We start from the raw sequence: 18,974 nt of genomic DNA, 5'->3' as shown, positions 1-18,974 counted from the left end.
TGGTGTTAACCGACGTTTCGGAGGAACGTATCGCCTCCATCTTCAGGGTAGAAGGAAAAATATAAGAAATCCGCAGGCGAAGAGACCGTGAGAACCGGTAAAAGCAGTATGCTTGGCAGTATGCCAAATCCCAGAAGACTGCTTTCTTCAAGTTCACCGACGTTTAGGCCGAACGTACTGGCTACCATGTTCAGAAGTGAAAAGTAATTCAATCAAACAACTAGCAAAAGGGAATGAGAAAGCAGTTAGCAAGAAACAATGAGAAAACGATAAGCAACCAAGAACAACCCACCGCACCTTGGTGGTATATTATTTGGCTTACAATTCGACCATGAAGATGGAGGCAGTACGTTGCTTTAATCGTTTGTAATCTTGTACCACACTATAAAGCGTCATATCCCAGAAAATATGAATTAAAACTTACTTACGGAGCTGAGCCCTTCTCGAGGAGAAGCCAAATCTGCAGCTACTCAAGAATTTCCCAACATTTTATGGAACCCGAAAGTTCATAACCGTGTTCACAAGAGCCCTCCACTGGTCCCTATCCAGAGCCACATCAATATAATCCATTACATCACATCCTGTCTCTAAGATCCATTTTAATATTGTCCATCCACCTAATTAGGTCGTTTATCCAAGGAATCCGTCCAGGTCCAAAGCTTCTTGAGAATTTTCGTAACAAACTTATTTTTTACGGCGAGGAGTTGTTAGCCCCACGCCTAACTCCCAAGCTGGCGGGCCACCCCTTGTCGGCTGTCCGCGACTGTTTATTTTGTATATTCTCAGCTTCCCTCCATACCTGGAGAGCGTCTCCTCCATCAACAACCTGAGGGCGCGCCATTCCGTGGTGACAAAGGACCCACCAAACATAGATTAATTTAATATTATTTCAGTAAATTAGACGGGTAAGGGCCGCGCCATAGCTCAAGCGGTTAGTCGCTGGCTTCCCATCGCGGAGGCCCAGGTTCGATCCCGTGTCTGGTCAAATGGGACTTGTGGTGGACAAAGTGGCGCTGGGGCAGTTTTTCTCCTAGTACTTCGGTTTCCCCTGCCAATTTTCATTCCACAAATTCCTCCACATCACAATCACCCTCACCTATCATCTGGGGCTGGAACAATAGGCCAGAAGTGGCCACAGTGCAAAGGACTTAGTCCAACCCCACTAGCAATAAAAAAATTATAGGGGTTGTTTATGGGCCTTCAGTACATGCCTATTGCAGGAAAGGACGCGAGGTGGTAACTGATACTGACATTGCGATAGGCGTTATCGCCGCTGAAATATGGCTGGTTTCTACGTGTTTCGTTGTCTCGTTTTGACATCAGAATGACGGCAAATTGATTTAGTGCTCGTATTAATAGAAGTGTAATTTGCGTTAACATCTCAACGGCTTGCATGCCTCTTATTTATAGCGACTTATCTGTTTCGGACGCCAGTCGCAGTGACCGCGCTATCTAAGGCATTGATTGTCTTCGAATCCCACTGAAGCCATGGATGTCTGTGTGCATTTATTCCGTGTTTATATTGTTCTATGTGTAGCTAGCGGCCTTGAGACGGGCTGATCCCCCGTCGAAGGAGTTCTACCAACTGTGTACAGGATTAAGAAACTGAAAAAAACGGCCAAGGTCCAACAAACGACTGTAGAACTATAGATAGACAGATCTGTTTCATACTATCACAGACAATTTTTATATTAACTCTCAAGTATACAGCCTCATTATTTTATGTAGGCCACTGAGTTTTGACTGCGCAGGAAACTTTGTCGAGTCCATATTCATAAACTTGCTTCATAGAAGTGTGCGAGTCTGTGTCTGATGATGGCGTACAAGAGAAATGTTAAGCGTGGAGATTGCGTCGTAGAGATTAATAAGTACAAACATCTGTTTTCCTGAAGCACCTACACCAAACAAATTACTGTCCGTGTGTTTGTACCTGGCTGCTCTCAACAGAATGCGCAGTGGATTCGGTCGAGTCCACTGACTGAAGTAAGGATTGCAGGGTGTGTATGGGTTGTAACAGGGCCGTCGCCACGTTTCTGTCACCATGTTAGGTATAACCTGGAGAGGGAGATGGCTGGGAGATAGATCGGCAGAGGCGGACCAATAGCTAGGCCTCCTAGGTCGCCAGATTTAACTCCATTGAATTTTTTCTTGTCGGGTTATGTGTAGAACATTGTCTACCAGATTAAGTTCACGACCTTCAACACCTAAAGTCTGCATAAGGGACACTGTGGCTACGGGAACACCAAACATGCTTCAAGCAACGTGGAATTAGGTCGAACATCGTCTGGATATTTGTCGTGCCACCAAGGAAGCCCACACTGAAATTTATTGAGAAATTTAAATACCGTATTTACGCATGTATAGGCCGCGTGCGTGTATAGGCCGCAGCACAATTTTCAGACAGAAATTATAGAAAAAATAATTTTCTTGGAATATTATTTCAGGAGTAGAACACCCTGTATGAATATAATTTTTTTTAAATGAAGTGTGATTTCGAATATTTCGAATATAAGCCGCACCCCAGTTTTCCTCTTGAATTTTTGGCAAAAAATGTGCGGCTTATACATGCGTAAATACGGTACCCAGAAAAAACTTTGATAGTTTCCCTTTGTAATGGTGTAAGCTTTCTGAGTTATTTTGGATACCTTTCAGCCGGACATTCTGTACTTTCTAGCGTGTGGCCTTAAGTCTAGTATATCTGAAGACAAGGAATTACGAAACATGTTATCGGTGGAGCTTCCAAGACGAAATCATTCCCAATACGTTTTGCAAATATTTACCGTCTGGTTTGGAAATCTGTTTTAGAAAGTTGGTCACTGTTTCAGTGTTCCAAATTGCCGTTACACCGCTCGGTTATGCATATGGCCGCGTGTTCGTGTTCGCTGACAACGCCACTGGAAGAAGCAATTGCTCTAGAGGTGAAGCACTGGAAGTGTATGCGTTATAACAGGGGCCTTAGTTACAGTGCGTCACCCTCGTTCCCTCCCACAATGCAGCTGCAACCACTGCTCCACTTTGCCACATGCTCAACCCAGAAGGCAGGTCCAAGAACACCGCCTGTGTCTAGCATTAGCAGATTGCCTGTGGTCCACGGATCACAGGTTGTGGGAATCTCTTCCAAAGTACACTGCCCTCAACAAACGAGCCAGTGCACCAGGATACACAATGGAAATTGATGGCATTGTTGTGTACGCGCGGAAATGAGAAACATGATTTCCTGGAGAGCTGAGCTACCTTTAGTGCTTGAGCTCCATGCCACTGGAGCTTATTCTCACTCCGTCTCCCAGTGACTACTGGAATAGCCGTGCAGATAGGGTGACTGCTGGTTATACGGAAGGGTGCGGTGGCTGATGTGTCTCCATTAATCACGATCAGTAAATACCACCTCACTGCAAGCGAGGGGTAGTGATGTAATGTACTCCTATCCCCCCAGAGGTCCAGAGGGTGGGATACGAAAGGTCCAGAATAAGGGGGCATTACCGTCATTTCCCATGAGGCCCCTGAAGTGTATGCTGAAGATAATGGTACACGCTTGTATCCGAAAGTGACTAGCGCTGTATTCCTAGTGGATGTCCTAAAATTTATATGGCTTTCATTTAACCCTCTGAAGCCTAAAAAAATCATCAAAATAATATTTAAAACTTACCGATGGAGGAAAAAGTAAGTTGGATTTCAACGGGGAATAATTTAAAAATGAATTATTCCAGTCTGACCGCCTCTGTGGTCTATGGTCACAGTTCCTGCCTACAGATCCAGAGGTTCCGGGTTCGATTCCCGGCGCTACCAGATTTTCTGAGAAGTAGTGGGTCTGGAACGGGGTCCACTCAGCCTCGTGAGAATAATTGAGGAGATATTTCAAGAAAATAGCTGTTCCGGCCTAGAAAACCAAGATTAACGGCCGTGGGGATTTGTTGAGCTGACCACGTGACACCATCTATCCGCTAAAGTTGGCACTAACTTCGCCGACAAGCGGCGGTCGCTCGGTCGCTATAGTTAGTTTGCGGACTACAGGCCACGGAATTTGTTGTTTTTGTTTTCGTAACGTGTGTGGTATTAATGATTTTCATTATTGTTAATTTTTACACTTTTGATAATTGTTTCATTGTACTTACGCGTGTTTTTACTCTAGTTGTTACGGGTGTCGTAATGTTATTATCATTGTTATTGTCATCAATATGTACGCGTATATTGTTACGTATTATGTCACTTTTTGTTCTTGTACGTCCGTTTCCTACTTACATGCTCCATTGGTTTGTATGTTTCCACGGTTTTAACAAGATAAACAGTTCCTGATGACGGCCTGGTGTGGCTGAAACATGTAGCAAAGATAAAACGAAATAATAAAGCTACGTTTGAGACGGAAATATATGTATGTATAAATGGAGTCATTAAGTTCCTCCGAAACGTCCGTAAACTTACACGAGACTGCACGGCGTTGCATCCCAGACGACAGTACTTTCCTGTAAACATATCCCCCCCCCAGACTCCGTTACGCATGTCTGGTCTTTCATCATTCCTGTGGAAAATACTCTAAGGGTCAAAGTTCAATCTCCTTTGAGCCTTCGTGTTCAATTAAATCAATAATATCTTACAGATAAAAGGTCAAACAAATATTAAACTAAAACTGACCTGCGGACGGATATTTTAAGCATAGATTTATCATGACTATATTCTATATCATTTGGATCTGAGGTTACCACGCCAGTAGTTATGAAGACTGCAAACTTTTGGGTTGTAACGTGTGAGATCCCAACGTTTCGGAGGAGAATATCTTCCTAAACGTCGAAGAGTAAGCCAAATAAGAAACCAGCAGAGGGAGGCGAAAAGCTAAGCCGTTTGGCATACTCTTCGACCTTGAAGATGGAAGCGATATATTAATCCGAAACATCAAGCTCTCTCCAAACTGCCTCTTCGTCTTCTTTATGCGTTGGAGACAAAGCACGCGGTTGAGTGTTTGGAACGAAAGTAAAAAGGTAAAGCAAGTAAAGTAGAGCTATGCGTGTAACAGTTCGTGGAAGCCCATAGGGTTGTGAGACGTCGAGGCTCCCACATTTTCGGCTCATAGATGGCGGCAAGGTTGTCAGCCCTACTCACCGGACGCCCTTTACCCACGGGAAGATTCCTGGTACTCATTTCTGTTAGAGGCTGAGTCGACCCCAGGGCCATAGTGCGGCTGGAAGGATTAGGTCAATTGAAAAAATCCAATTACCTCATCGGGAACGGAACCCGCTACCTTCCGGCTTGTAGCATAGTGCCTCCTACGCTACCGCGTGCCCCCTGAGTGTCTGCAACGTAAATGTGTTATCTCTATGTTTTCATTTCAAGACTTGTTTACTGCGTTAATTTTTCTGTAATTTGTTTGTTATCTGTGAACGCCACTGCTATGCCTTCCTCGTTTCCTGTATAGCTTGTGCCCAACAAGATAAAGCAGCTTTCAGAATCGTCAGCACATACTGGACATTATTACCAGGTGCACTGTTCTCCCATTAAGGTTGCCCTCTCATTTCTTCTGCCGTGAATGAATGAATGAATGCGTTATTAGGTGTATTGTACTTTATATGAGGGAGTCAGTAAATAGGCCACATATGGATGTCAAACATAAAACATGTGAGACTTGAACCTAGCAAGGAAACATTTATTTCTCGACATATCCTCCACTAACACTGATACACGTGTCCCATCTCTTTACCAGTGCGTCGAAACCCGCCGCATATAAATCTTTTTGTCTGTTGTCCCAGCCACTTCAGCATCCTCGTTTCAGTCTCTTCGTCATCAGTTGCGAACCGCTTTATGCGACAAACACAAACACCGTAAACATGAAACATTTGTTAGTAATTGTAGTAGTAGTTAGTAATTATTATACTTATCAAACACGGTCGCCATTTTGACTACTAAAACCAGCCTCTGAACATACGCATGCAATACGGTTGCCGTATTACAAAGTTTGAGAACCCTTTCCGTAAATAAAACTCTCGTGGCTTGAATCCACAAGCGAACTATACCGACCGAGCGACTGCCGCTTGTCGGCGAAGTTAGTGCCAACTTTAGGGGATACAGAGTGTCGCGTGGTCAGAGCAACGGATCCCCATGGCCGTTAATGTCGGTTTTCTAGACCAGAGCCGCTACTTTTCCATTCAAGTAGCTCCTCAATTATCCTCACGAGACTGAGTGGACCCCGTTCTAGACCCACTACTTCTCAGAAAATTTGGTAGCGCCGGGAATCGAACCCGGGACCTCAGGATCTGCAGCCAGGAACTCTGACCACTAGACCACAGAGGCGGTCTTTTATTTAAATAAATAACGAAATAAAATATAGATTTTCAGATGTCACGTTGAAGGTGAGTTGAAGCAGTAGTTAGAAGTGTAAAAATGTGAAAATTGTGAGCGACCCTCTGTATCAGGCTTGCAGTGAAACTGTCGGATATGTATAACCACTGTCCTTCCTACATTTTAAGGATCGCGTGCAGGAAATGACTACAGAAATGTGTGTGTTGAAAGTTTCCTAAGAAAGTCATTTACAGCGACATTAAAGGAAAGAAAGAACTTCGATCGGGCTATTGGGCTACTTTACGACCCTGTCAAGTATCTAGACTGTACAGCAGGGATGGCCAAACTGACCGAAGATGCATGTGGTTTCCACTACACCGGTATTTTATGGACATGCCTCCCAGGCAGTAGATATATATTTTGTTTAATTCATTTATAGAATAGGATTGACGAATACTTTTTTTATGGGAGTCCCCATTAACGGTTTAAAAGATCTACGTATGGTTTTCGAACCACAGTTTGGCCACGTCTGCTATATAATATCGAATGGTAAGATGATAGTTGGCCGGTCACGGTAGCCGAGCGGTCTAAGGCATGCACTGTCTTCGCTCGCTCGGAAGCCGAGAGATCGTGGGTTCGAATCCCACTCAGGGCATGGATGTTTGTGTGCGTTTTTCTGTGATTGTGTACAGGTAGAGGCCTTGCTACGAGCTGATCACCCGCCCAAGGAGTCCTACCGAATGTGTAAGATCTAGAAAAACCGAAGTGAACGGAGAAGTTTATGGAGGTAGGCCTAGACCCACTGGGGCTGTAGTGCCAAGGGGGAAAAAAATGATAGTTGAGTTGGTTCTGAGAGGCGGTACGACTCTTAGAGTCATGACACAGTAAAAATGGTCATGAGTTCCTCGGGACTCGGAACCAAGAATGACTGTGCTGGCGAGGACCAGCAGCAATTTTCTAGATATATGAATTGAAAATTATTTGGTTGTAAGCTCTCGTGACCTAATCTTGACTCTATCTCGGTATTTGCCTGGATTAACTGAGGATAGCCATGAAAACCCTCAGGATATCAAGGGGCCCAACCGAGTTTACACTGATCAGATGAACGCTACGGCCAGAAGCTGTTTCCAGTCTCTTGGTTGGTTATCTAGTTTGATTCCAAAGTTTAACGCCGTATGTTTTTGTATTTAGACGCATGCGGAGGACATCTGATATGATGAAGTACATTTGAATGGACTTTCATTTGTTGTCTTGCGGAGAGACATAATTCTTAGAAGACTGAGGAAAATTACGCAAGAAAACTGGTAATTATACTCGATCTTATTAATTTTTACTCCAAGGATTAGGCATAGTCTGCTCCGGTCTCATTTATTATTGCATCTCTTCCTTGGTCTTTCCAAATCTCTTTTGCTTCATCGGATTGTTTAGGAACGTGAGTAAGGGAAAGCGGTAGCGTAGTTGGTTGAGACATTATACTACAAGCCGGAAGGTCGCGGGATCGAATCCCGATGAGGTGTATCTTTTCAATTTACCTAATCCTTCCAGCAGCACTATGTCCCTGGGGTCGACTCTGCCTCTAACAGAAATGAGTACCAGAATTATTCTTGGGTGTAAAGCGCGGCCGGCGCGTAAGGCTGATAACCTTACCGCCATCTGTCAGCCGATTATCTAAAGAAAATATGGGAGCCTCGACGTCTCACAACCCTATGGGCCGTAACGGCTTGTTACAGGGATAGCTTTACCTTTTTACCTTAGCTTCATCATCAGTAATCTGTCAAGACGACAGGTCCACAGTCTCTTTCAAAACAATTCCTCCATTTAATGCGATCTAGAGCTTTCTCCTTCAAATGACAGTATCCTCTTCTGTCCCCAAGGTCATCCAGCATCTTCTTACGTCTTCTTCCTCGTCTTCTTGTCACTTCTATCCGCCCCTCTATCTTTCCTTCGATAACTTCTTTTAGAAGGCAGTTTCTGCGTAAAACATGACCAATCCAATTAGCCTTCCGTTTTCTTATTTCGTGTAGGATATTCCTCTGCTCACTGACTCTAATTAACACTTCTTCATTTCTCACATAATCGGTCCAACTGATCTTCTCCATCCTTCTCCAACACCACATTTCGAAGCTTTCCACGTGTTTCTGATCTACTGCCCTAAGTGTCCATACCTTAGCTTACCTTTTAGGAATGTGGGTACCATCCATTGTTGAAAGATGTTCTTATTTCTTTCTGTTGTTTCCTTGGCTAGAGAATTCCCACTTTTCCTGCTTTATCTTCATTTCTAATTCTGTTTTACTGCGCCCATTCACCTCGCCTTCCTGCAGTCTCATACAGCCTTACGTAACCTTCATTACCCAAGATTCATTGCCGTGTAACAAAATGGACACCGCCATAATTTCACAAAACTTACAATATTGTGTCTGATTTAGTTTTCCTTCTTAGTGGTCTTGAAATAGTTTCACGTATGTTTTGGAACTTATTTGTTGCCATAATCATACGTAACATTGTTGCCGGAGTGTTCGTATTTCTACTCAAACTGAATTAACCAGGTCTATGGGGCACAGTCCTTTGTTTGGACGGCCCGGGCGCGGCACGATCTTCAACACAGCGCCCAGACCGCCTCTGGGGCCCACCCAGCCTCCTATCCAACGGGTACCGGGGGTAAAGCTGACATCTTACATCCATCTAGTGCCGAGGTCAAGAATGGTGCAACTAGGCCACTCCTCGTGTGTCTTCATGCTGTAATAAAGGTAAGGTAAAAAAGGTAAACGGAGAAGTTCATGGAGGTAGGCCTAGGCCCACTGGGGCTGTAGTCCCAAGGAAAAAAAAGGTAAATTTGTCCCTGTGCTTAACTAATTAAGCACTACGCAATGAGGGCGTATTTGGGAATGGATGTATAGATTCACATTTTCTTGACCTCGGCACTGGTTGAAGGCGAGTGGTCAGCTTCACGCCCCGGCCACTTTACCCCCGAGGAAAGAGCCCCCGGTACCCATTGGATGGGAGGTTAGGTGGGCCCCAGAGCCGGTCTGGACGACATGGAGAAGTGAAAATTCTTACCCCACCGGGAGTCGAACTCCGACTGAGCTATCCCGGCTCCCTTCATGTCCTAATGTTAAAACTAATTAAGCACAGAGACAACTTCACCTTCAGAAATAAGAACGAAAAGAAAATAATTGTCATAACCAAAATTTGTTGTTGCTGATAGCGACCCCCACAACTGCAAATATGGAGATACACTATTGTAAGGAATAAGTAGTTGCGAACGTCAGAAAAGAGGTGGTCCTCTAGCTTGGGGATGCTACTGGGAACTAACAATCATTCATCGCAATAAAAAAAATGTACATGTTACAAAGTGTTACACAGTGCCTCTGGGGTGGTGGACTTTTGTGAAAACAGTAATGAACCTTCAAATTCCACAAAAGGCAGCAAAGCTGCTGAATATGTGGGCAACCATTAGTTTTTCAAGGACGATTGTGACCCGTGGAATGACACAGTTCTCGGACACTGATGAGAAAACGCGACTTATTTGTCGCGTCGCAGAGAAGTCACTTGTACGTATATATACAGAGTGTCCCAGGAGTTTGGAGCCATACTTCAGGAGCGTACTGAGGGTTCCCTATAGAATAACTTTGAAATAGGAACCCATGTCCGCAAACGTAAAATAGCAGCGCTAGGGCAGCATTTAAAATCATTTCGTTTAAATTGGCGCCTCAATGTCGAACTGCATTGCATAGAGGAACAGCCATCCACCAGCACTCGTGCCTTTGCCAAGATTGTGGGGACATCAAAATCAAGTGTTTGGAAGATCCTGCATGACCAACAGCTTTATCCGTATCATCCAACGCGAGTACATGACGTAGGTCCACCTGACTTCGTACCACGAGTTCAATTTTGTCAGTGGATACTGAACCAGTGTTTACATCGGCCCAACTCCCTGAATCACGTGTTATTCACAGACGAAGCGCAGTTCGCAAGGGATGGCTGGTTCAACTGTCGAAACAGCCACGTTTGGGCTGACGAAAACCCCAACGTTACTGTAGTTGGTTACCACCAGGCGCAAATTTCTGTCAATGTCTGGGAGGGCTTCATTGGCGATCACTTGATTGGGCCTTTCATCCTACCACCGCGACTCAATGGGCCCTTTTACAAGGCGTTCCTTGAACATATCCTTCCGACTTTGCTAGAAGACGTGCCACTGATTGTGCGGAGGCAAATGTGGATACAGCATGACGGAGCGCCGGCACACTTCAGCGTTGTATCACGAAACTACCTGGATCCTGTTTTTCATGGTCGTTGGATAGGAAGAGGAGGCCCAGTGCCTTGGCCACCCCGATCCCCAGACTTGACACCTCTGGACTATTTCGTCTGGGGCCATGTGAAAAGCCTGATCTACGACACGCCTGTGGATAATGAATTCGAGCTGTTGGCTAGAATACTTGTTGCATGTGACGTGATCCGTGAGACACCTGGAATATTTGAAAGGGTGCGCCAAAGTTTCTTTCGTCGATGTAACGCATGCATTGAAAACGGAGGGCGCCAATTCCAACATCTACTCTAGCAGGTGAATCTTGAGAGTTTGGAGGGGGTAATATGCCTGTGCAGGCTCTTCGACATTGAGGCCCCAGGTTTAAACAAAATGATTTTAAATGCCACCCTAGCGCTACTATTTTACGTTTGCAGACATGGGTTCCTATTTCAAAGTTCTTCTATAGGGAACCGTCAGTACGCTCCTGAAATATGGCACGGAACACCTGGGACACTCTGTATACATATGTATATGCATACCTCGTCTGCTTAATATGAATATGTGCATAACTTCTATCCCTTAGCCTTCTTCTATCGGTTTATACGTTCTGAAAACAAACGTGACCCTCGTGATAAAGCAACTAAGTCTCCAGTGTTAGCACTGTGGTAATTATACGTGTTTCCCAACCAGTGGTTAGAGGACCGATGTCGTATTTTTTTTTTCCTGATCGGCCAACTTTCAGGTTTCCCTAATTCCGTTAAGAACAAAATATTTCTCATTGTACCTGAGTATTTTCCTGCGTGTTTTCTTCGGTGACATATATTCGTTTTATTAGTAATAATTATTCGATTGTCCCGGATACGCGGATAATCTGCTCCTTAACGAAGTGTTACAGTCTACAGAAGCCCATATTGGGCATTAATAACATTCAGGTGTTATACCGTGTGGAGGCGGGTTCGAATACCTCCACCGTAGCCCTGCGAGTCGTAGGAGGCGACGAAAAGGGAACCCGGTGTCTGGGGGTATAACTGGACCACCCTGTTCCTGGGGGACCTGACCCTCCAGGTTGGGTGAGTCTAGAATGTGAGACAGTAAAATGTTTTCATGACGCAGGACTTGGACCTGAGAACGACTGCGCTGGCGAGGACCAGCAGCAATTGTAAACGATAGATGCATGCTCTCGTCAGAGAAGAAGTTACATGAGGACTATAACTGCAAGTTTTCACTTGGAAAATACAAATTTCTGGTCGTGAGTCCTAAGGGGCTTGTCGCCAAAACTAACTGATTGACGGTAAAGTAATTCTGACGCTTAATAACATTCATCGCATGAATCTTACGACCCATTCTTAAACTTTTCTCTAGTCCATGCTGTTATTGCATCTTCAATAAACGTCGCCATTTTTTACACCCTCTGACCACAGAAATCGGACGACAGAAAGCTGTTATTTCATCCGTGGAATATCAGTGTTACGAAGGAGTAACCTAAAAACAACATTTTACTTAAGATCATCCAATCTCACGCGATTTGAGAGTATTTATTTCCCCTGAAGACGAAGGCAGTTAAGTTTCTTCCAAATGTCGGTACCCACTTACCAGACAAGACGGTGTCATGGCCCAGAAGACCACAATATGGTTCTTCGCTGCCGTGGGATCCTCTAATCTAGAGGTAAATTTTATCTCTGAGCTTAATTATGAGCCACGCCTTGAAGACGTCTGGGGGTGTGGAGGTATAGCTCCACAATTCTTGACCTTGGCACTAGAGCGGAGTGGTCAGCTTCTAGCCCCTACACGGTTAGTTCCACAGAAACAACTCTCGGTACTCATTGTATAGGAGGGTGGGACCCAGAGCCCGTCTGGTCGTAATGTAGAAAACTCATTTGCGCCTACAGGGAATCTAAGCCCGACCCCTCGGCCAACCCGCCCGTAGTCTACTCCAGTGGTTCTCATCCGTTGTCAGACCGCGGCCCGGGAAATTCTTTTTCCTACAGGAAGAGGTCCCGGTACCGTGTCGTTGAGGTTGGTTTAGTCGCTGTACCGACTGAGCTATTACGGCTTCCAGTTATCTATGTTCGTATTGTTTGACTTTACTGTCCTCCTGGGTTATGCGAACACGGCAGTAAAGTAGGGGGAACTAATAATGTTCCTCCGAAATATCATAAACATCTACCCAATTACACGGCGTCAAATACCGTAAGACTGAAACCGTCACTGCCCCTGCTGTCAGAACTTCAGATCTCTTTAATAGAAAAATTAAAAAAAAAAAAGTAAAGGTATCCCCGTAACAGAGCGTGGAGGCCCATAGGGTTGTCAGATGTTGAGGTTCTCACATTTTCTAGACAATCTGCTCACAGATGATGCTGAGGTTGTTAGCCTTACGCGCCGGCCGCTATTTACCCTCAGGAAGATTCCCGATACTCATTTCTGTTAGAGGCTGATTCGACCCCAGGGAAGTAACATTGTTGCATTAAATAATTTATTTTATGGTTCTTCTAAATAAGAGATCCCGCACAGAATTTAAAAGGCGAAGAGAATTTCTGGGGCCAGGACACTTAATTTCCCTAGAATGACAACACAAGGGAGAATCAGTTACAAATATCTTCAACTTTATTGATATGGAAAACATTCACTAGACGATAAGGGACATATATACCACATATCATGAATATTAACCTCTATACAACCATCAATTCGGTATTAAGATATAGTTTAAATTACGTGGAATATACAGTGATAATATTCATAATCACACTTCAAGAATTGTTCATTTATTGTATATACATGCTGCCTCTTGTCCTGAGATACGTAGCATTTCAAACATCAGAACAATGGGAACAAGAAAATTACTCTCTTCTTTTATAGGGAAACTGTAAAGCCCTAGTTCCCAACATTAATTTTATCAAATTTTGATCCATTTTCCTAAGCAACCACTATCTCTAAAGTTGTGAAATTTGACACAAACGTAATGAAAATATTTTCTGTATCCACTGTTTTTTAACATTTATTTGTAAATATATCCGTAAAAACATTTCCTACGAAAACCGTTACTTAAAAATGTGTTTATAACCAAATGATTGCAAAAATGAATCTATAGATACAGAGAACACAATACTACATATGCACCAAATTCTAAAACCGCAGAGGTTATAACGGCTTACAAAAATTGCACCTAAATTAACGTGTTGAAGACTGGGCTTAACAATTTTCCCTTTGGCTAATTTTCATTTGATCTAGAAATTTCAATATGTTCGCAATAGTTGAAATTTAAAGTATTTATAGTAAAAAATACATTTTGACACATATCAAACAGGAAAATTTCAAATTCTCCTGTTATTGTGAGCTAACAAGCTGCCAGTTCAGTTTGGACACCATTTAAATGAAAATGCACATATTAAAACAAACGTCAAACCTACAACATAACCTCATTTTAAACAAATATTTTCTCTTGAAATGTTTTCTTTATGCAAATAAAATATCACATACCAAAACATTCAACATAATTATATGACAACATTATTCATATGTGTATTCGAATGTAAATCAAAGTACCTTCGACATCAAAATTATTGCGCCTAATTGCCGATTTTTGCTCCCAATATAAAAGGCTAAAAATTACGTATAAAAAGAAATGACATTATTAAACAAATTAATGATAAATCAAAACCTTGTATATGTACAGTACTATTTGTAATATCACAGACTGCCCCCTGGCGGTACAATATTCAAACACGCTGTTACATTGTTCAACACGATAGGGGAATACTATTTTAAAAAAAAAAATTAACTGCCAATTTTAATTGGGCTTCCTTCGGTCATTATATTTATAATAAAATACCCTTAAGATTTATTAATTACAATCAGTTTCAAAATGTGATCTAAACAGACCGTGAAACATTCAAACGTGTCAACTGTAGAAAACGTTTTCCCTCAAACCTTTGGTCAAATACGCTATTAACACGCAACTCCATAGTAAAATTAATCACATTTAATTTTCGCGAATGTCGGTTGATTTTACTATAGAATATTTTTAGTGCATCTTTATGTATAAATATAAGGTAACGTGCCCAGCTACAAAAAAAAATAGTCACTCATTCTGCACTGTTGCACATTCATTCATACTAATGACAATATTGCACTGACAGTAACATCTAGATCATTAGATAGATGTCTTCTGGTGGGGCGACTTATTTTTGTCTTTTTTCTTTCCCCGTCGATATTAAGAGAGATTCAAGTCACATAAAGTAAACACACAAACACATTTTCAACTCCAGCTTTCTACATGACGACGTACCCAATAATCAGTTTTCTTCAGCCCAGCATTAAAGACGAACTGCGTGTTCATGAACTATGCACTGGAGCGGAAAATTAACCCAGTACTTTTCTCCACGAACCGTGAACTGGTCTGTAGAACGTTCAGATGTTTCGTGGAAGAAATGGCGTTGTGCGGTGACAGAATCAAAGGAACTGGGATTTATATACATGGATATTGTGTATCTCGGAAAATGGGATAGGTTCCATACATATTAGGAATCCATTAGTTTCCTTCTGCGGCAAAAGAATGGTAACGGAACATGAACTCGTCATACTATAATACATGACAGGTTAAAGGAAATTCGTCTGCATTTCAGACAATGAAAATCGTAACCTTACACTTCTTCATCCTCCTCGACAATGGGCAGAGAAGACTGATGGATAGTCGGTGAGCTCCTGGAGGTAAAAGCCAGCATCCAGGAATCCACATCACGCGGTGATTCGCTGAGAAACGTGAGACACATCGGAGTATCGAACCCACGCTGCCTCACCATGAAGCCAGGTTGTTTTTCTCCAGGAAGCCTTTCAACGCACGTGTTCCTCAAGTTGAGAACTCCCAAAGGTCTGCATACCTTCTTCTGCGGGTACAGCACAGCGAAATGTTCTAATGATGTCCTGTACACTTTGACCTGAACGGACTGACAATGTTTCCCAGGTCCAACGAGCGTCATGCTTCCACTCATGGTCTCCGGGTTCCAGCAGGTACTGTCAGTTGTTGGATCCTGTAGGTAAGTACTACATCCAGCCACATTCACGTCTGCAGGCATCTTGCTTCGGCTGTTTTAACTCCTTCACTTGAGACTCAGAATGTTCAATAACAAGTTATTTGCAAGTGGGTCACACACAACTTGACTTCCTCTCTCTGCCGCTTTGAAGGTAATCAAGTTATACCACCGCCTGAGGCAAGAAAGCACTCACTGAGGATGAAGACTCAAAGAGGATCAAGACACGAGACACCACTCCTTCCTCTCACTACAGCCAACTTTCACAGACTGACTTGTAGCAGGCGCTCCTAGTTGGTTTTATCGACGTGTACACGTCAAATGCACGCAGCGCGCCAAGCCGCGTGTCGAGGAAACTATCTGGCAAGTGGCCATGCGCACTGCTGCCAGGGAAGTACCAGCTTCAGCAGAATCGACACCTACAGCGCTGCTATGCGGTACAGCGCAACGTTACGCAAAAGTGAGTAAATAGTGTTACCTGCGAAAAGACCACGAAGTTCTTGTTAATGTGTAATGAAGAAGGAAGGGACCCTTCCCGAAATTGTTTTGAAATTTGGAGAGTTTATTTTATTTATGTATAGGTATTTATTTGACCGCCTCTGTGGTCCAGTGGTCAAAGTACCTGGCTACAGATAATTGAAGGAGAATGAGGATAACTGAAGAGCAATTTCAAGGAAATAGCGGCTCCGGTCTAGAAAACTGAAATTAACGGCCGTGGGGATTCGTTGCGCTGACCACGTGACGCCCTCTATCCATTAAAGTTGGCAATAACTTCGGTGGCAAGAGGAGGTCGCCCGATCGGTATAGTTCGCTTGCGGACTAAAGCCACGGAGTTTCTTTTAGTTTTAGTTCTCATGTTGTTACATCTGGAGCGATTGACAGATGGACAGAGAGATTCAGCCAAGTTACCAGACACGTATTTTCCACTTCTCTTTGTCAGTCTCACCGCCCAGTAGTGTAAAGCATACAATTCTTTAATTATCATATATTGCTCTAATCCAAACTATATAGCAGTACAGGATTTATGAACTATATTATAATACAGATATTATTGCAATGATCAAATCAAAGAGAATGAGACGTAACATGTAGCACGCAAAACAGGGAAGAGAAATGTATGCAAAGTTTTAGCGTGGAAATGTGAAGGAAGGAGAACCACCAGGAAAACACACGTAGAAGGGATGATAATATTAAAATGGATCTTAAGGCGTGGACTGGACTCTTCTGGCTCAGGATAGGGACCAGTGACGGGCCTTCGGAACACGACAATGAATCTTCAGTTTCCATAAAATGCTGGGAATTTCTTTAGTGGCTAAGCAACTGTTAACTTCGTGTAGTTATGTAATATTATCTGAAGACGCCATGTTTTTGTGCATCTTATCTCTTAAATTCTTATAGTCACACTCGTTCCGTTTGTATTTTAAGCACGTCTTCGACCTTGAGCTCTCCTATGGTTTTCTTGAGACCTTGTAATATTAGAGGGGATTTGCGTTCCGAACGGGACCCGATTAAATACATGTTAGTTTCGGGTATGGTATTTGAAGTCTGGCTTTGCATTTTTCCTTTACGCCGTCTAATGTGAGTGAGTGTGTGTGTAACGTCGGTTTTCTTTATTGCTAGTGGGGTGGGACTAAGTCCCTTGTACTGCGGCCACTTCTGGCTTATTGTACGAGCCCCAGATGATAGGTGAGGGTGATTGTGGAGCAACTGGTGGAATGATGATTGGCAGGGGATACCGAAGTACTCGAAAAAAAAACCCTGCCCCAGCGCCACTTTGTCCACCACAAATCCCACTTGACCAGACCCGGGATCGAACCCGGGCCGCCGCAATGGGAAACCAGCGACTAACCGCTTGAGCAATGGCGCGGCCCGTGTAATGCTGGTTACTGTTATAAAAGATCATTAACGCCGTCCAGTGCGATTGATAAATATTGTTCTTTTTTTTCAGTCTTTCGTTCGGAGCGACCATCTTCAGAAGGACAGTACATACGGCAACTACTATTACGGTGCCATTGGTCATTATCAGTACATACAGACAATACTATTACAATGTCATAAATATAAAATATTATCCTTTAACAGTTACTACGACGTGCATGAACTTGTTAAAAACTCGGTGGCCTGTAGTCCGCAAGTGAACTATACCGACCGAGCGACCGCCGCTTGTCGGCGAAGTTAGTGCCAACTTTTGCGGATAGAGGGTGTCGCGTGGTCAGCGCAACGGATTCCCACGGCCGTTAATATCGGTTTTCTAGACCGGAACCGCTACTTTTCTATTCAAGTAGCTCCACAATTATCCTCACGAGGCTGAGCGGACCCCGTTCCAGACCCGCTACTTCTCAGAAAATCTGGTAGCGCCGGGAATCGAACCCGGGACCTCTGGATCTGTAGTCAGGAACTCTGACCAGTATCTCAGTATCTCAGACTGCATAGCGTCAAATTATATGACGATAGATGAATCTGAAAGGATCTGGAAGGAAGCAGTTGTGGTCAGATCGAGGTTTTATCCTGGCATTTTGGACTGACGGGAACCACGAAAGACCTCTGTCAGGAGAGCCGGTGTCGGGCCGAGATTCAAACCGAGCACCTCTTGAATACAAACGCAGAGCGAAGAGCGAACTGCCCGGTTGCTTGGGAGTGAAACGTGTGCTTTAGGGGGAGCACTTCTAGAATCTTTGCTCGAGAAAGTGTGCGGCACTAGTGAGATCTCTGTAGATGTTTTATTTTCTCGACACGCCCGGTTCAGACACAACAGTTCTGTGTAACGCGGGCGGGGGGGGGCTGAGCAGACAGAATTACGTTTCTGGGATCTCCCCCCTGTGTATACGTCACAGGTGTTCCGCTAACGCCCGAGGCAACTTCCACGAACTAAAAGAATTTAAGGAGTTGACTGACTCGTAGAAGTCGTAATAAAATGCTTTTAGTTTTTGATACTGATAATTTTGCCCGTGGTTCTGTACGGTGTGAAACTTTGTCTCTGACATTAAGGTAGGAACTTAGACTGAGGGTGTTTGAGAACAGGGTCCTGAGGAAAATATTTGTACCGAAGAGAGATGAAGTGACAGGAGGTTGTAGAAAACTGCATAATGAGGAGCTTCATAACTTGTACTCTTCTCCAAGTATAATTAGAATGATCAAGTCAAGGAGGAAGAGATGGGCAGGGCATGTAGCACAAATGGGAGAGAAGAGGAATTCATATAGGATATTGGTAGGAAAGACAGAAGGAAAGAACCACTAGGAAGAGCAAGGCATAGGTGGGTGGACAATATTAAAATGAATCTTAGAGAGATAGGATGGGATGGTATGGATTGGATTGATCTGGCAAAGGATAGGGACTAGTGGAGGGCTCTTGTGAACAGGGTAATGAACCTTCGGGTTCCAGAAAATGCTGGGAAATTGTTGAGTAGGTACACAACTGGTGGCTTCTCAAC

The 18,974-nt window shown here is 43.6% G+C and overlaps 1 protein-coding gene across 1 annotated transcript in view; it reads left to right on the top strand.

The window, feature by feature from the left end:
• Positions 1-13,082: 13,082 nt before the first annotated feature.
• Positions 13,083-18,974, top strand: part of LOC111870843 (electron transfer flavoprotein-ubiquinone oxidoreductase, mitochondrial) — a 53,759-nt gene continuing 47,867 nt past the window's right edge. Inside the window, exon 1 of the mRNA XM_023863422.2 lies at positions 13,083-16,003. Within this exon, the coding sequence (XP_023719190.1) occupies positions 15,865-16,003 (139 nt within the window). The 5' untranslated portion in view covers positions 13,083-15,864. The remainder of the gene's footprint in view (positions 16,004-18,974) is intronic.

The sequence above is a fragment of the Cryptotermes secundus genome, unplaced genomic scaffold (assembly GCF_002891405.2).
Source record: "Cryptotermes secundus unplaced genomic scaffold, Csec_1.0 scaffold632, whole genome shotgun sequence".
In the NCBI taxonomy this organism is placed as follows: domain Eukaryota; kingdom Metazoa; phylum Arthropoda; class Insecta; order Blattodea; family Kalotermitidae; genus Cryptotermes; species Cryptotermes secundus.
Note: the sequence above shows the minus strand (reverse complement) of the source record. Positions and strands in the feature narration are given on the sequence as shown.